Source organism: Martes martes (assembly GCF_963455335.1).
Source record: "Martes martes genome assembly, chromosome: 9".
In the NCBI taxonomy this organism is placed as follows: Eukaryota; Metazoa; Chordata; class Mammalia; order Carnivora; family Mustelidae; genus Martes; species Martes martes.
The window spans coordinates 42,621,838-42,641,377 of NC_137896.1; the positions used below are offsets into that span (position 1 = coordinate 42,621,838).

The 19,540-nt window shown below is 43.8% G+C and overlaps 1 protein-coding gene across 1 annotated transcript in view; it reads left to right on the forward strand.

Moving 5' to 3' along the window:
• Positions 1 to 625: 625 nt before the first annotated feature.
• Positions 626 to 19,540, forward strand: part of SLC24A3 (solute carrier family 24 member 3) — a 486,596-nt gene continuing 467,681 nt past the window's right edge. Inside the window, exon 1 of the mRNA XM_080814074.1 lies at positions 626 to 1,087. Coding sequence (XP_080670200.1) covers positions 652 to 1,087 — 436 coding nt within the window. The 5' untranslated portion in view covers positions 626 to 651. The remainder of the gene's footprint in view (positions 1,088 to 19,540) is intronic.

The following is a 19,540-nucleotide window of genomic DNA, read 5'->3' on the forward strand; positions in this document are numbered from 1 at the left end:
CCGCCCCTCGGCTTGGGGCAGAGGGTGGGGAGGGGGCTGAAGAGACCATCGGGTTCTCCGAAGTTTCGGGCGATTCCTTCAGCCCGGAGACCCGCCTCCCGGTGGCGTGCTCCCCAAGAGGGGGCCTTCTGCGTCGCCCCCCGCCCCCTCCCTGGCACTACACGGTCGAAGGATCGCGCGCGGGGCTCCCTCCCCAGCTCAGTCTCCTCCCCACGCGCCCCCTCTCCGCCGCGCCGGCCAGCGCGGGCTGCGTCCCCGGCACTGCCCCCCGCCCGCGCCCGAGCCCGAGCCCGAGCCCGAGCCCGAGCCGCCGCGCCGCCGCAGGCTGCGGGAGCTGCGCCGCCCGTGCTCACGCCTCGCCCGTGCTCCCGGCGCGCCCCGGCCCCGCTCGGCCCCGGCTCCCCGCTCCCAGCGCGCGGACCATGGAGTGAGGGGGCGGGCGGCCCCGCGACGCGCTCCCGCAGCCGGCGAGGCCGGAGCCAGACCGGGTGGCCTCACCAGCCGACGGAGTTGGCCAGCAGCGGGCCCTCCTCCCGCCGGTCCTTCCCCGCTCCTCCTCCTCGGCCGCCGCCGCCCCCGCCTCCCGGCCGCCCCCGCCGCCCCCGCCGCGCCGCCGCCCGAGGCCGAGCGCGGACGCCGAGCGTGGGAGCCATGGCGCGCGAGGAGGAGAGGGACCCCGAGCGCCGGGAGGCGGCGGCGCGGGCCAGCGGCGAGGAGGAGGAGGAGGAGGGCGAAGAGGGACTGAGCGACAGCGACGACGAGGACGAAGACGACGAGCCCGGCAGCGGCGGGGAAGAGGAAGAGAAGGCGGCGGCCGAGCGGGAGCGCAGCGAGGACGCGCGGCTGCAACGCGCAGGGTTGCCTCCTGCCGCTGTCCCCGCCGCGGCCGCCCGCGAGAGGAGCGGCCGGCGCCCGCCGGGGCCCCCGCCGGGGCCGCTGCCCTGCCGCCCGAGGATGCCGTCGCCCGACGACGAGGACCGCGAGCGTCGCCGGAGCCGCCGGAGGGACCTTCTGCTGAGCCAGCTCTGCTTCCTGGCCTTGGTGGCGCTGCTGCTCTGGTCGCTGTCGAGCATGCAAGAGCATAATGGTGAGTGCTCGCGGCTCGCCCCGAGTGGGCGCTGCGGCTCCGGCAGCTCGGGGCTCCCGGGCCGGGCGCGGGGCGAGCAGGCTGGCTGGTGGGAGGGGGTGCCGGGCACGAGGACTCCCCCTGCCCCTTGGGGGGCTCGGAAGGAGGGGGCCCTGGAGGCGAGGACCGCGCAGTGGAGACGCAGACGGCACGCGGAGCCGCCGGGCTCGCCCCGGGAACCCTTACCTGTGCCTCTTGGCTCTATTCTTCTAACCCACTGGCTGGAGAGATTGGTGGTAGAGGCGGTGGGGACTGTTACCCTAAGGAAGTACAACTCCCCCCCTCCCCCGGCCCAACAATAAAGTTGTCCTAGTAAGACTGGGTACCTGTGCAGGTAACCACCTGTACACTTTTGGCTTGTTGAGAGCACGAAGGGGGGCTGGTTGGTGAAAATGTAATTCTCCAGTGTTCTCCATATAGAACACGCGGTGTGGACCAACCAGGTAGAGGGCTCCATACCTGCTTTTCCAGAACAGGTGCCCGGAACTTCGGGTAGGAAAAAAAAAAAAGTGTTGGCCACCTGGCTAGTGTTTAAGGAGTCTACTTGTTCTCTTTCACTGAACACAGACTGGGAAAACTGATCCCTATTGTGCACTTGCAGGTCTGGAAGAAATGGTTTAGATTGTCCTGCCCATCAGGCTCTCTACTGCTCTCACAGTGCCCTGCAGTGGGTCCGCCCTTTACCCACAACTTTTGTCTTATCTTTGTCCTTGGCTTTTCTTGAGCTGAAATAGACCTTGTGGAGAAATGTGCTCAGAACAGTTGTCCACTGAAAACAGTTTGGACCTTGGGGGGCAGCTGTCTAAATAACGGAGGGAGAGACTTGGAAGAATAACTGTTGTAAAAACGGTTTTATATCCCAGCCGTTCAAGTGGCACAGTTCGTGGGAAAACAGCCGTAAAAATGTTTGTGAGAAAAAGCCGTTACAAATACGTGCTTTGGTGTTAAGATAGATGTAGCCCTGATACAAGGCATTAGGAAGTGCAGGATAAAATCTTTTCGATAGTGATGGTAAAGGGTGGCATCAATTAAAAAAGGGATCTCCCCCACATTGGCTGGTCTCGTGCTTCCGGGGGGGAAAGCAGATGGTCGGGCTTGGTTCAGGTCTTAACAGACCTCTTGGCAGACTTCCTCATATATGGTAATATGAGAGAGTCCGCCCGGGTCTTCAGTGGAGCCCTTGGGACTACAGCTCTCTCCCTTTTCCCCAAATCCCAGATTATTTGGTGATGGGGGCTGGCATCGGGAAGGGGGCTATGCTGGGGAGGGAAGCTGGACCTCTCTCAGAGGGAAGTGCCAGACCTGCCAAGAGCAGCTACTGACTGATTCTCCCGAGGAGGGTTTCCTTTCACTGCCTTTTAATCTACCGGATTTTTATGAGTGCAAAGCCAGTCTGTACTTGGTGCCACCTTTGGAAAGGACCATGCGAAGTCAATTACATGCCGGCCATTTTTCCTGCATGCTGGGGCTCTGCGAGTCCTAGAGTTCCCACCGCTGTCAGGATATGAAAGACATTTTTCTGGATGGAGAACGTGACCCATACAGTTAAGTCCATCAGTGACAGGGGGCTGCCTGGGCCCTGGGAAAGCTGGGATGTTCAGGGGGAAAGGAGGTGGCAGACACTGTGCAAACTTAAAACCTGGTGACTCAAATGTCATTTTGAAATGGTTTCCCTAACAGTGACATTTCTATTCAGGTGCCACCAACTCAAACATAGTTCCGTAGCACAGCTCTTTCCCCCGTCCCTTCCCTTGGTCTCTCTCCTTCCATATTCTTTCTGCCTCTCTCTCCCCTCCCAGAAATGTAAGGCTTCAGAAGACCCCCGCCCCAGCAACTGAAGGTAACAGTGAAAAGCCAGCAGTGCAAAGAAGGATGCCATCCAGCCCCCAAATGGCATGTCCAGCCTAATTCTGTCCCCTGTCACCTTTTCTTCAAGTAGATACTCGTTATTTCGTTACATGACGCCTAGCCGATTCTCAGCAAGCCTCAGGTGTTTTGAGCTAATTTTTTGAGCTAATTAATTAATGTGTGGGAATTTGCAAGTGATCATTTAGCTTGGGGGGGTGGGTTGTCATTCAGCATACTTAAGCATTTGAATAGTGACTTTTACCCCGGAAACTTGGGTGTTATTCTACTTAAGGGTCCTTTCAGTATGGATAAAAAGTTTGGAATTTATTCTCATTTTAAAGACACGGTGTCTGGGAGAGGCTGAGTGATCCGCTTAAGGTCACATAGCATTTGGGGCATAGAGGGAGGAACCAGCACAAGGTGGCCTGGCTGTTTGATCCCACCTCTGTTCCCTGCTGTTCATGCCACCGTCTGGGTGCAGCTTTGTAATATTTATATAAACACATAGGGGGTACCTTGCTAATGATCAAAGGGGGATATTTTTATTTATTTACCTTGAAAGCCACACAGTGATTAAATGTAACTTCTCAGAAGCCTGTTTTCTAACACATATTAATTTTTCTTTTCTTTTCTTTTTCTTTCTTTCTTTTTTCTTTTTTTGTTTTTTTATAAAGAGCACTGTCCTTTCACCAAACCCAAATAGAGAGGTATTGCAGTTGTGTTACACAGTGTTGTATAGCATTCCTGATCGTATGGAATCTGAGCTCCCTTCCTGGACATCTGACCGAACTCCAGTCTAAATTCCTTTCTCTGAGATGGGACACAGGCATTATTAAAGGGAGGGTTAGTGCTGTAATCAAGACAAAGGTTAACCCTTATGGTAACAAAAGCAGTAATAATAACTGGAACTTGGTGGGCTCTTACATGCCAGGCACCGTGCTAAAATAAGGACACTTTTCATGCGGTGTGTTCTTTAAACTTGCACACACTCTTTGCAGATGTCCCGAGCCTTTGGTGGTGGAGGAAGCAAGTGGGCCTGGGTGTTCTATTTAGTTATTGTTGATAAAGATCTCATTTTTGATCTGTTTTCAAAGCCAATTGAAATAAGGTGTCAGATTTGCTAACGGGGGGTTTTCTTTTCTTTATCTTGTTTTTGTGCAGTGAGAATGGATTACTTTTGTGTGTTTTGAGTGGTTTGAAAGTGTTTAATTTTTCTTTGAAGTAAGGAACCTGGTCATCTTTTTTTCCCCAGAAGTCATGTCAAAAAAGCCCAAAGGTTCTAACTCAGGAGTGTTTATAGACATCTCCTCTAGAAAGTTCTTGGGTAGGTAAATAATGAGTGAGGGAAAAAAATACGTAATATATATTGCTCGAAGCATATATATATGTATATATATACACACACACACGTATGTATGTGTATACGTATGTATGTACATATATTATATATATTCTGGCCCAGTTACTATTGCTAATAACAAATTACCCCAAAGTATAGTGGTGTAAAACTACCATTTTATTTTTTTGCTCATGGATGCTTTGGGTCAGGAATTTGGACAAAGTGTAGTAGGGATGGTTGGTCTCTGCTCCACGTCTGGGGCCTCTGCTGGAAGGAGTGAAAGGCTGGGTGACTTGCCAGCTGGGTCTGCAGTCCTCTGGAGGCAACATCACTCCAATGTCTGGGGTTGATGCCAGCTGGTGGCTGGGACCCTCAACTGGACTGTCAACTGGAAAACCTATGTGTGGCCTCTCTATATGGCTTCTCCATGTGCCTTAGTTTGAACTTCCTCAGAGCGCAGCAGCTGGGTTCCAAGAGGATAAAGGGGAGGTACATGGCATTTTACTGTCTTAACCACAAAAGTCACACAGTATGACTTCCACTGTTTTCTTTTGGCCAAGGAAGTGACAGATGTCAACCCAAGTTCAAAACAGGGGGACAGAGATGCCACCACTTATTCAGTGGAGGAGTGGCGGGGTATATGGTAAGGTGAGCAGGCGGGCATGTGTGTTGGTGTATAAGATGGGCATGTGTGTTGTGGCTATCTTTGGAAAACCAGGGGGCCAAGGGATAATAACTTAGAGATCAGAGATGTTTCCCAAGGTGGTAAATGGTGAATAACACACACATATTTGAAATACTTTCCGATCATGATCACGTGGCAACACATCTGAAGTCAGGTGTGGGGTGCACAGGTGGTATTTGGAAAGAGGACTGTGTGGGTGTTTGAACTGCAAATTTCAGTTGCTGATCTGAGAGCGCATTTTTAGCTTTGTGGCTTCCCCTTCCTCAGAGGACAAAGACCACAACCTCTCGATCCCTCCTGTGGCTGACAGGGCTGCCTCGCTGTATTCCCCAGCTTTATCTTCCCTCCCCGCCTTCCCTTTCATGCTACACTACTCAGGCCTTCCTTCTGCTCCTGAAAGGGGTGACACTTCTTCTAGCCCCAGACCTGTCATACACACTGGTTCCGAGGTCCCCATCCCAGCTAGTTCATCCTTCACTTCCAGGCCCAAGATCTTCCTAATCCAGCTAGGTCCCCTGTTTTGCTCTCTGAACACCCTCAATTTTCCCTTCACAGTATTTGTCACAGTTGTCATTATGTATTTATTTGGTTGGTTTGAGCAATCTGTCGTGCTTACCAGATTCTAAGCTCCTGGAGGTCAGGGACCTTGTGACCTTTGCTCACCTTTGTCATCTGTGTCACCTGCCCACAGTAGATGCTCGTAATACACTTGTTAAGTAAAGAAGCTGTTTTGATTTCTGAACAACTGTACCTGTGTTCAAAACTAGCTACCATGCCTCGGCCTTAGTTACTAGCATATATTTTCATCTCATGATTTATAGTTCTGCTGCCTGTCCATCAAATTCAATATTGTTACCCGTTTTTCATGGGCTCACACGGAGCTGCAGAAGGTGAGCGCTTTGCCCAGTGTCACTTCGTTAAGTGGCAGGATTTGAACACAAGCCCACTTGCATCTGAGCTGGATGCCGCTGCATTCCCTAGCCTCAGCTTAGGAGGACATGAATAGAAAATGGGAATCACGCTGCCTTTTTCAGTCAACTGGGGAGAGTAAAGGAGTAACAGAAGGTTGCTTTCATAGAAGCAGTATTTTAGAAACACATTGCTTTTCAACCTTTTCTATTTTCTGCTTAAACATATATAGATGTGTCTCTCCTGGCTTTTCTTAGCTGCTCATCAACCCAGATTTTTTCTCAAAGATTTCCTTTACTTGCAAGCCTTGAATCCTTGTGGGAAGATTTCTTCCTTTCTTTCTTTCTTTCTTTTTTTTTAAATACCCCAGAGGGTTGGCAAAGCCAAAAGAATTGCAAAACCAGCCATTTGCTGAGAATTCCAAGGCTTGGTAGAAGTTGGCTGATGGGACAGGATTTTGGCAACCCTCTTTTTCCTTAAGGAGATTCCTTTTCTTTGGGTGAAGCAAGTTTTTGGGGGCAAATGGTAGTACACAGATACTTGTGTTGGGGAGACTGAGGTAGAGAGCTCAGAAGGCATCCTTGAAGTCACGCAGTGAATGGCTAGTACTGTCAGGAAGGTAATGGAAGTTTTTCTGCTCTTTTCCTGCCTTCAGTTTCTGTAGAGCTTGTTTGGCAATGAATTTTGTTTATCTTTGCAATGGTTTGAAACATGGTATTTTCCCGTAGAGTTTGAGAATTAAGGATTCAGTGGAAGAAGGTTTTCTCTGAGTGGAGTGGTGGTGGGCATCATCCAGCCGTTTATAATCCTGGAGTCCTAAATTCTTAGACATGGATTATGTCTTCCAGACTCTCTCCTGGAAGATGCACTTGTCCTGTTCTCATCCTCATCCCTGGGGGAAGTGATGCTCTTCATCGTTGGGAGTCCTGGGGGTTTTCCCACACCCACCTTTGGGACAATGTCTTCAGTGGCACCCCTCGGATGAATTCCTGCCTGGATGCTACTGGTGGTACAAAACCCAAGGACTTCCATTCATTCACTCAGTAAACATGTGGTAGGCTTTTCCCTCATTGTTGGGGGTGACTGTGGTGTCTGAGATGAATACCCGGAATATTGTCATCATGGTGGCTTAGACTTTAGTGGGGGAAGAGGTGTTGAACAACTAGTTTTCAAGAATTATGAGAGAGAATGAATGAGAAATACAGCATGGTGTGGAGGAGGTGTTGGTGGTAAGCAGAAGCTGGAATCTGGAAAATAAAAGGAATTAGGTTGGGAATGAATAGGGGATGAAAAAGATAATTTATAAAAAATGGACAATAGATACAGGCAGGCAATTCACAAAGCAATTACAAATGACCAGTAGACACCAGTAAAAACCCTCAGCCTTAATAGTAATCAGGGACATCTAATTTGAAAGATTGATTTATTTGGGAGAGAGAGCAGGGGGCAGGGCAGATAAAGAGAATTTTCAAGCAGATCCCCGCCGAGCGTAGAGCCCCACACGGGGCTCAGTCTCATGACCCTGAGATCATGACCTGAGCCAAAATCAAGAGTTGTATGGTTACCCTGCTGAGCCACCCAGGCATTCCTCAGAGAAATCTGATTTTAAAAAATGATGAGATACCATTTTTAAAAATCAGATTGGCAAAAATGAAAGCATGTGATAATGTCAGGTGTTGGCAGAGATGCAGGGGAGACAGCTTCTCTCATTTACTGTGGGCGAGGATGTAAATTGGCTCCCCAAACACTGTGGGGAATTGCAAGCTGATAAGGTTTTAGGCACAGACCCCAAACGGAACCTTGGCTAATTTTTAATGAAAGGTATAGAAAGGGGAGCGGAGGGATTGGAATGGCAGCACCTAGTTGAGCCTTGGATGCAAACCCAACTTTCCTGGATCCTTCAGTGGCCGTGCGGCATGTTGGTCACCACCCTTTGCACTCTAGACTAAAGATGTTAGGTGGGAGTTCAAGTGAATGGGGGGAAAGGCCTTTGTCATAGCTGGAGGTGTCCAAACCAGTACCAGTTGCTTGTTTGAATCATGAAATCTAGCCATTGTTCCTTGCTTGTCAACCACTCCTTATTTTCAGGAGAGTGAGAATAATTAACGTCTGCTCATCTGTGACCTAGTTGGTGGAATTTCACATTTGCAACTTGGTGTTTCTCTCTTCATTTCCTCCCTGCACTTCTGCCTTGCTTGACCACAGCAAATGTCGTGTTCACTTGCGTGACTTACGGTGGACCCTGATCCTCTAGAGGACAGGAAGTAACAAGTAGGTTGCTTGAATAGGACTTTGATGTGAGAACAAAGGGGGTGGGGTAGGGTATGCACCACCAGGAGAAAGGGGGTGCCCCCAGTTGACATCAAGTAGTCAATAGCACCATTTTTAAAAAAAGATTTTATTTATTTATTTGAGAGAGAGACAGTGAGAGAGCATGAGAGGCAAGAAGGTCAGAGGGAGAAGCAGACTCCCCATGGAACTGGGAGCCCAATGCAGGACTCGATCCCGGGACTCCGGGATCGTGACCTGAGCTGAAGGCAGTTGCTTAACCAATTGAGCCACCGAGGTGCCCCAACAGCACCATTTTTAAGAAAGAACATGAGATAGTCACTTTTGGACGTTTTGATTTTGATAACTAGTAGGACATCTAGGTGAAGTATAGCTGATCTTTAAAGTCGAGGTTATAAGCTGCAGGTAAAGATAACGCTGCAGATAAAGACCTGAGAATAGTATGCACGAGAGTGAAAATTGTATCTTTGCTTAGCTCCGTGGGTCTCAGTCTTCTCTGCACGTTGTAATCACTGGGGAACTTTAAACTTTACTTATGTCTGGGTCCTGCCCCCCCCAAGATTCTGATGTAATATTTTGGGGGGGCAGCCTGGGCATTGGGATTTTCCACAAAAGAAGCAGATAGCCCCACTGTGCAGCTAAGACTGGGCACCACTGGATTAGATTGGGGGTCAGTATGTACCTTATCATGGACATGTAGTAGCTGAGCTGTGAATTACTCTGGGCTGAATTTTTCTGTCCTGAACAAGAATGCTTCTTTTTTTAAGCCTTCACCACTAATTGAAGCCCAGACTTTCCTCCGGTTACCTTCATCTTCCTATGTACACTGCCATTAGATATTCTATCCGGTTCTCTTTTTCAAGAAATCTTTCTTGGGTTCTTCCGGCTTGTACCAGTCTGGACAGGTTGCTTGTTAATCTGCTGTCCAGCTGTCATTTTGAGATCTCCCTTCAGCTTCTTCCTGCCTGTGGTTTCTTTCCCCCAGCTCTCCATATGTTGAAAGGATCCCATGTATGTTTGCTGTCTTTTTTGGTGTATCCCTTCATTTGTGGTATACATTTCTTGGGATCACACACTCCAGGTGCTTTCTAAGATAGGGGTATGGAAATGACAAAAACAAAAATTTGAGACATTGTAGGTTTGAAAATACATTAATTCTAGCCCCACACTTTGAAGATGGGGGGTGGGTCAGGAATTCAGTTTGGAACACAATTTCCACACAGTTTTGAAGGCCTTGCTCTTATAACTTGCAGGGCTGTCCCTGAGAAGTCCGAGGATATTCCACTTTTAATTCTTTGGTATGAAACCTGGTTTTTTCCCCTCTGAAAGCACGTGTGCTCTTTGCTCTGCTTCAAAAAGCTCAGGCGTATCACAGTTAAATGTCTGCTGTGGTTCTATTTTCATGCATTTTCCTGGGCACTCACCTGTTTCTTTTAATCTGCAAGCAGATGTCCTTTGGATCTGGGAACTTGTGTGATTTCCTCTATCCTCCAGTCTCTCTTCTCTCTGAATTGTCTGTTATTTGGGTATTTGACTCCTGAGATTCTGATTTTGAAGATTCATCTTCTGGTTTTCTTATCTCTTCTCTCCTGTGTTTTTTTTTTCCTCATCCTTTGCTCTAATTTCCATAGGTTTCCTAACAGTATCTTTGAATTCTATTGAGCTTTGAATTTCTGTCATATTTTTAGTTTCCAAGAGCTCTTCTTTATTTCCCCTGTGCAAGTTATTTTTAGTAGCATCCTGTTCTGCTTCATCAATACAAGTATCATCTCTTACATCCCGACTTGGTTTCTCCAAGTTGCTGTTGTCTGTTTTTCTGTTTTGTTTTTCATGTTACGGGCTTTCTTTGAAAACCATGTGATCCTTGGTGTCTGCTCATATTTACATGAGGCCATTGAAATGATGATTGGAAACTGTGCAAGGAGAAGGGCCTGTTGACTGTTTCTCTGTAAGGTGATCTGGCCAGGCCACGTCTCTGGGCAGTGCTCCCACATCTCTAGTTCTGGATCTTTATCAGTGGGTCGTCAGATTTCCCGGAGAGGGGTCACCCTATGTCCTGTCTAAAGGGAGATCCAGTGGGAATACAGTGGGAAAGGAAGTGGGGTTTAGGGGGTGTCGTTCAGCGGAAACATTCTCCTAGGCTCAGTGAGTTGTCTCAAGGGTAGCTAGGAGTATGACAGAGCCGCACAATTTATTTTGATCCATTGCAGGACCATCCTGAGTTATTTCAGGCTCCCTTCTTCCTGCCCTCCTCCTTTTTCTCTCTCTTAACTCCTGTACACGCCAAACTGGTAAGAACCGTGGCCTCCTGGGAAGGCTTATGCTCAGGGGCAAGGGGGAGGCATAGTTTTCACCATCTTCTTAATTTTGCTGACCTTTTTATGGAGGTAGTTGTAGATACACAGCTGTTGTAAGAAATAATGCAGAGAGACTCCTTGCACGTTTCCCCCCGTTTCCTTCAATGGTAATGTTTTGCAAAAGTCTAGTATAATATCATAACCAGTGTAGTGCCTTAGATACAAGCCACCGACCTCATTCAGATTTCCCGAGTTTCATTTGTATTCATGTGCACGTGTGTGTGCACGTGTGTAGCATGTGTATATATGTTTGTATGTACGTGTAGTATGCATGTGTGTATGTGTGTGCAGGCTGTATGTGTCTAGCATGTGTGGTCTGTGTTTATGTGTGTACACGTGTGTATGCATGTGTGTAGTATGTACGTGTATGCACGTGTGTGTGTGTTCTGCACAGCTTTATCACCTGTATCAGTTGCTGTAACCACCACAATCAGAATGCTGGACAGATCCACTGTCACGACGGTAACTTACGTTCCCCTTTTCATAACCGCACAGCCCCTGTACCTATTTACACAGAAGGAACAGGTGAGGTAAGTAACTCATGTCACCTCCAAGAGTAAAGTTAAAACATTATAACTTCTCCAGTGAAAGGCTACTTAATAAGCTGGGGGTGGGGAGAGGAATGTGAAGTCTGTCGATGTTCATGAACCTGGGCCTTGGAGACCTTGGTCAGTGATGGCATTCCTTCCCTCCAGGGATGCCACCGTGTTAAGTGCCAGGTTAAGGCTGCGTGGAGCTGGGGACCAGTTTCTCTGATGGGTCATGTTTTCTGTCATTTGCACAGCATTTCTGAATGAATGTTCCATGAAAAGTTTATCCAAGCCTCTTTTTCATTCAGGCAGGTTAGCCAAGCTTTCTGCAATCCTAGTTTCACCATTATTTGTTTCCTAGGGAATTAGAGATGGAAATCTTGGGGACCATTGTCTCTTAATGTCTGGCTTTATGTTTAAGGAACCTGATGTGAAAGAGAATTGTAATCAGGGCCCAGATCCTCATTTTCTGACTCTCCGCTTAGTAAATAACTACCCTCCCACCCCCTGAAAATTAAGGGTAGGAATATATTTAGTGCAGATGGACTCTGGAATTATTTCAAATTTGGAAATGTTTCTGAAGTGTTGGGACCTTTTTGGGAATTATTTGGCATGCAGTGTAGTCACTGTATGGGGAAAATGAGGGAATTTCAGGGGAAGCTGCTTCTCATAACAAAAGTTTTTTTTTTTTTTTTTCAGAAATATTTGCTCTTAGGACACTCGTGGCTTGCTTCCGGAGAAAGTTAACATTATTGGGTTACCTTTCACTTGACTAGTCACCTCATGCAGCTATGAGAATGATTGGTTGTTTTGAAGATGAGTGCCCATGAATTTTTCTTGCTGGGGTCTTTGAGTTGACAGGATTTCATCATTTTTCATACCTGGTGTTGCAATTCTAGTCTGTGATCTAAACACCACTTCCAAACAAAGCAAAGCTTCCTAGGACCTTAAGACCCTAGGTTTTTGAAAACCCCAGGATAATTCCCTTCTGAGTGGGATTTCACAGTGTGGTCATTTGAAATCACAAGTGTTTGTTGGGGTAAGTGCAGAAAGAAATCTCATTATACCTACTTACAATAAATCGACATGAGGACAGGTGAATTGCAGTATCTTCCAACATTATGGTATATTTCCTCCCTTAGATATTGCAAAATTGATAGAATACTATATAAAATGTCTTGGATGCTGCTTTTGAAACTAAAACTAGTAATATATAAGAAAATTGATTGACAGGATCCAGAACAAAAATATCACCCCTTAGAAACATTGTCAGACTAACCCTTTGTAATTATACCCTTCCTCATCCCTAACCTCTGATCTATTTGCTGACACCATGGTTTTTGTCTTTTTGAGAATGTCATACACATGGAATCCGACAGGATGGAATCTTTTGACACTGGCTTCTTTGGCTCAGACTCTCAGATTTGTCTACATTGTTGCATGTGTGGGCCGTTCATTCCTCTTTATGGCTGAATAGTATTCCACTAAATAAGATCTACAACAGCTTGTTTATCCATTTGCCTATTGAAGAACTTTTGGGTTATTTTTAGTTTTGGTAATTATGCGTAGAGCTGCTTATCAGTATTCAAATCCAGGGTTTTTTTTCCTTAAATTTCTTTTTCTCATCTTATTATACTGGCAGAGACTTCCAGTACAATGTTGAGTTTGAGTGGACGTGCTTGCCTTATCCTGATTACTTAGGGAGAAAGCCTTCAGTCCTTCATCCTTAAGTATGATGCTTGCTGTAGGACTTTAATAGATGTCCTTTATCAAGTTGAAAAAGTTCTCTTCCATTTATAGTTTGTTGAGAATTTTTTTTTCTTGGTTCAAAATATCACTTTATTATTAGGAATTTATAAGTTGCCACAAAATCTACATTTTAATTTATTTTTATTTTTTAAAAATTTTTATTTTATTTTTTCAGTGTTCCAAGTTTCGTTGTGGTGCATAAACAATGAATGTTGAGAATTTTTATCAGGGATGGATATTGAAGTTTGTCAGGTGGTTTTCCTGCATCAATTGATAGGATCCTATGGTTTTTATTCTTTAGACAGTTAATATGATGGATTGCATGGGTTGATTTTCAAATACAGAATCAGTCTTGCGTACCCTGGAGAAACCCCACTTGATCACTGTGTGGGTTTTTTTTTTTTTTATTTTCCTGAATTTGGATTGGTCATATTTTATTGCAGACTTTTGCATCTGTGACCACCCAGGGTATTGGTCATAGTTTTCTTTTCTTGTACTATCTTTGTTTAGTTTTTCTGGCCCCACAAAATGAATTAGGAAGTACTCCTTTACCCTGTACTTCTCGAAGAGGTTGTGTAGAATTGGTAGATTCTGCTTTTTAACGTATCATAAACATGGCACCAAACTTGACAATGAATTTTTAATGTCCGCATAATGATAATTTTAAAAATCACAGTATTTTTCTTAGTATTTATAGCAAGTGATATTTATTGGACACTTTGCATGCTCCAGGCACTGTGTAACTGTTTTTACCTGTATTGACTCCTTTAATCACCATATCCAATGGAGTAGGTACCATTATAATCTCCATTTTACATGCAAAGAAGAATAAGATGAAGCATGTAAGTAACTTGCTTAAAGTTTCTATGTGACGGATATTACTTGAATTCAGGCTGTCTGATTCCAGACCCCATGGTCTTAACTATTACATTGTATCCTCCAGTTATATTATAATTTATTTATTCAGGACTCCATTTGGGATATTGAGGTATTTTCTATGTCCTCACTGTGATGAATGTTCTTGTACTGAAATCTTTGATAATCGATGACAGTTCCTCAGGCTGGATTCCTAGAAGTGCTATGTCAAAGTGCATGCCTATTGTAAAGGCTAATAACATCCTGCTATGTAATTTTCCAGGAATTTGGAAAAATTAGAAGTTCCAACAGCAATAGTTTGAGAGTGCTCAATTCAGTGTTCTCTTCCAGAATTGAATATTATGATTATTTTACATATTTTAAATTCATTTTGATTGTGGAGAGATGGTATCTCACTGCTTTACTTTGCATTTTTTCATACTAGTGAAGCTGAATGTTTAAAAAATGTTTATTGGTCATTTATATTTCTTTTTTTTTTTAATCTTTTTTTTTTAAAGATTTTATTTATTTATTTGACAGACAGAGATCACAACTAGTCAGAGAGGCAGGCAGAGAGAGAGAGGAGAGAGCAGGCTCTCTGCTCAGCAGAGAGCCTGACGTGGGGCTCGATCCCAGGACCCCGGCATCATGACCTGAGCCGAAGGCAGAGGCTTTAACCCACTGAGCCACCCAGGCGCCCCGGTCATTTATATTTCTTGTGAGAAAAACTTATTCATATCTGTTCTCCATTTTTTTCTAAGGGGATAACTGTTTTTCTTAATGACTTGTAAAACTCTTTATGTATTTTATATATTTGCCTTTTATTCTATATCAGAAGTTTTGCCCCACCCCCCCTTTTTTGGTGTACAGATTTTCATTTTTATCTGGTCAAAACTGTATCTCTTTTCTTTTGTATTTTTCCATTGTTTTATTGTTAGACCTAGGATCTCAAGTGTGTGTTTATTCCACATAATCCTCTATGTCTTTTTTCCTCCTGTTTGTATGGTTTAATTAAAAAAAAAAACCAACCTCTTTATTTCATTTGGGATTTACCTGAGCTAAGATGAAGATTTAACTTGAACAGATGAGCAGATTTAACAGTTAAATTGTTTATTGAATAATCTTTCCTTTGCCCACACATTTGTGGAATGACCTTTTAATCCATGCTTGTTTGCTTATATATCAGAGGCAGTTGCTGTGATGTCTGTTTTGTTCTATTTTCTCATTAAATTAATTATTGTAGCTTATTAGGATATTAATTATCTGATGGGGCAGGACTTCTCTTGTTCTGGGAGAAAAATAAATCATTTGTTGTTATCACTTGTTTATCCTTCCAGGTCAACTTTAGAATCTCTGTTGAATTTTGCTCAAATGCCTGTGGGTTTTGACAAATCTATAAATAATCTGTGGAGAAATGGCATTTTACAGCATTGATTCTTTTCATTCCTGGTGTGCTTTTTCATTTGATCAAGGCTATAAAACAAATCTGTCAAGATTCATAATTATTTCCCTATCTCCTTCTTATATGTACTTGTGAAAACTATTGTTACTATTTATTCTGACTGTGGTTTCATTATTTACATATTCTCTTAAAATATTTAATCTTTACAATTTTTTCTTACTTCTCTTCTTTATATTTTATTCTTAAGTTTTAAACTATGCAAGTAATAATAAACACAAATTTGTTATACAAACCAATACCTTGTATTTTCCTATAGTTTTCTATTAAAGGGAATTTTTATTTTTTTAATTTATGTTTTTATGATAAAAGTGCTCAACAAAGTAGGTTTATTTATTTTTTCTTTTTTGTTAAGTTTTTATTTTAATTCTAGTTAACATACAGTATGTTATTAGTTTCAGGTGTACCGTATAGTGATTCCACACTTCCATGCAACACCTGGTGTTCATCACAACAGGTGCACTTGGAGGGCATTTTTATTTTTAATTAATTAATGAGAGAGAGAGAGAGAGAGCGCGCGCACATAGGAATGGAGGGGGGCAGAGGGATAGGGAGTGAGAGAATACTAAGCAGGTTGCATGCCCAGCATGGAGCCTGACATGGGGCTCGATCCCATGACCCTGAAATCATGACCTAGGCCAAAATAAAGAATTGAATGCTTAAAGGACTGAGCCACCCAGGCACCCAGAGGGAATTTTTGGATTCATGCTGTAGTTGGCTGGTTTTTTACTGGTGGCTCTTGTTAGGTGCTTTTCATTATGCTATGGAAGTTTCCTTTTATTTCTCATTTTCTGAGAGTTTTCTTTTCTTTATATCTGCCATGGATGTTTTATGTGGGCAAATGCCTTATTAACATTTGTTGAAGTGTGTAGTATAATGTAACATAAATAAATATCCATGTGAAGCTACTCCTGAGGTAAATCCCAGATAGCCATGATAATTTTTTTCCTTTAAAAGGATACTGGGTTTGATTTGTTCATATTCCTTATAGGATTTTTGCTGTTATATTCTTGACAGATATTGACATACAGCTTCCCTGCCAGGTTTTGGTGTTAGCATTGGAGCAGCCTCACAAAACTATTTGATAATTTCCAAGTTCTCCTGTGTTCCAGAATATTTTATGAAGCAGGGAGTTGGCCTGTAACTTTAAAATCTGCAAGAACATTTATATGGGACTGCCTGGCCTTTACCTGGTTTGTAGCAATCTTCTTAAAAGTAATTTTGGAGAAACTTTTCAATTTCTGCCACTGCTTACTTTTCCGTGGAGCTAATTTGTTTTCTCAGAAATGTCCATTTCATTAAGATGTTTTAAAATGAACCAAATTATGCAGTGCATTTTAAAATTTCAACTTTTTCTTTAATTGTGATTATGTAACACTTTCTCATTACTAACTTAGGTGTTTCCTTTCTCCTTGATCAAATTTGACTGTAAGTGGTTTATTTTATTATTTTTGGAAGATTCATCTCATGTATCTTTATCAATTTTGCTCTTCCGCCTGTTTTCTGAATCTCAATTACAATACTAATCATTCTTTAAAAGTCTTAATTCCTTTGTTTTCTAATATCTTGAAAATAAGTGCTTTATTTGTATATTTTTATTTTTTCTTGTTAATGGTGCATTTGTCCTTGAGGGAAGCTTTAGACTCACCTTATAAGTTCCAAAGTGTCAGGTAGTCATTATTGTACTTTTCAAATAGTCTTGTCATTATAGTTTTATTTTTTCTGCAAATTAATTATTTAGGAGAGTGATTATTAATTTCCAAGTTTATATGTTTATTTTTAAAACACTAATTTCTAATTGTCTTTCAGTTTGTCCAGAGAATATGAGCTTTGATCATGGTTTTTCATCTGCTTTGGTTGTTTCTTTTTGGAACACAAACTGTTTGTGATTGGATACCCATTTGTCTGTCTATCATATCTTCTCATTTCATCATTTCCCTCTTTTTGTCATTTCCTCTTCATTATGCAAGAGTTTCTACATTTTTTTTCCTCCTCAATGGTTTTATTTTCAGCACTTTGGGTCTGCTCTGCTGCCTCTTATTTCATTTAGGTTTTGTTCATGCATTTCCACCTTTTAAATTTCATATCTTGTCCATCCTCATATTATTAGCTAGCTGCCATTGTAATCTTAGCCTTTCTGCTCATTTTTAATTTTCTTTCATATAGCCCATATTTCTTTGCATGCCATTGAGAATTTGAAGTAGTTTCTTTCTAAAATTTACTTCTACTTCTTTTAATAAATTATTTTTGAAAGTATAGTATTCTTTATGTTGCAGTGAATTTTTTTTTGAGTTATCCACCCTTGAAAGAGAAGATCCAGGCCCTGTGTGTGTCTGGGAAGGGACTCACCTGTCCCTCCAGAGCACTCACCCTGCCATATCGCGATACTATTAGCGTATCTTTAGCTGAAAGTCTGGTTGCTGTTTGTTCATAGTCTTGACCAAATTCCCTGTGTTTATGTGACTTTTCTAGGGTAATTCAGTTTGCCTGAGAGGAGATTTCCTGGTAGTTTGAATATTTAGATGGAGCTTTATTCATATAATTTCAATCAGTTGGTAGTTCTTCTAGAGACAGTTCATTAAAATCTCCCACCCTAGTTTGTGTCTTCCTTTGGTTCTGTTTGTCTCTTCTCTTTGTTGTTATTCTGCAGATGGCAATATTCCCCCATCCATCCACTCTTTCCCCAGGTTGAGTTATAGAAAGGGCTTTCATGGGGCAGAGAGCCTCTTGAAAGCATTTCCTTTCAGCGGCCTTCTTCTGTAATAGCGATTCACGCCTGGGGACCCGTGTGCCATAGCCCAGCTCTCACTTCCCACAGCCCACCTGTCATGTCCCATTCTTCTGTTTCAGGAGCTCATCCACACTCCATGAATGTAGGAAAGGGTGAATCACATATTGTTGACTGATGGCCATAGTATCCCAGGATGCCTGTGCAGATTTCTGCTTTAAAGTTTCGGTTTGTTGGGGCACCTGGGTGGCTCAGTGGGTTAAGCCTCTGCCTTCAGCTCAGGTCATGATCTCAGGGTCCTGGGATTGAGCCCCACATCGGGCTCTCTGCTCAGCAGGGAGCCTGCTTCTCCTCTGTCTCTGCCTGCTGCTCTGCCTACTTGTGATCCCTCTCTGTCAAATAAATAAATAAAATCTTTAAAAAAAATAAATAAAGTTTCAGTTTGTTACAAAGAAGAAGAAATTTCATTCATAGATAGTGGGATTCAGGAACAGCTAAATCTGTCTAGTATTAAGTGACTGGTCAGTGTTTTTTCCATGCTCACACCTCTTTCACATATTTTATCTCACTGAATTATCTTCACTGAATGATGGATTCGATATTTTTATCCTCTTTGGGTTAAAGTGACTTGCTCTAAGTCACACAGGTAACAATGGTGGTTTCCACTGTGCTGAACGTCTCTGAGGAACAATTCCTGCCAGGAAGTTCAACAGAAGTAACCTCAGTGTGGTAGGCAGAATAATGTCCTCCTCCCTGTCAAAGATGCCCGTGTCCTAATCCTGGGAACCTGTGAATCTGTGGCATGTGGCAAGGGTGAATTAAATTAATTAATCAGCTTGTTTCGAGATGGGAGAGTATCCTGGATTATCCAGGTGGGTCCATTGTGATCACAGGGGTCCTTGTAAGTGAAAGAAGGTGGCAGGAGGGGTCGAGTTAGGGAAAGTGAGGGCAGAAGCCAAGGTGGGGGTGGTCCATTGATTGGGTTTGAAGATGGAAGGGGCCATGAGCCAAGGAATGTGGGCAGTTGCTGGGAGCTGGGAAAGACGAGGAATGGGATTCTCCTGTGAAGCCTCCAGAAGGAACAACAGCCCTGCTGACACTTTGAATTTAGCCCACTGAGACCCCTGTTGGATTTCTCATTCTAGAAATATAAGATTTTGGTTTGTTTTAAAGTCACTGAGATTGTGGGAATCTCTTGCCACAGCATTGGGAAACTAATACACTCCACATATCAGAATTTGTGGTCTGTTTTTTTTTCTTTGTTTTGTTATTTTTTCTTAAAGTTTTATTTATTTGTTTGGGAGCAGGGAAGGGAAGAGGCAGAGGGAGAGAGAGGCCTAAGCAGACTCTGTGCTGAGCATGGAGCCCGGTGTGGAGTTTGATCCCATGACCCTGAGATCATGGCCTGAGCTGAAACCAGGAGTCAGATGCTTAACCAACTGTGCCACCCAGGTGCCCTGTGGTCTCTGAGAAGCAGGAATAGGAAGTCCTGGAGTGATCTACTGTGTGTGCACATCACATAGGCATTTACCTGGACCTCATTTGATACGTTTTATCCTCATTTGATATACTGTATATTTATTTTCTCACTGTGCTTGTGCTACCCTCCCAAGGAGAATGTCAGCTCCCGGGAGCAGGAACTTCCTCTGTTGTGTTCACCGTCTTA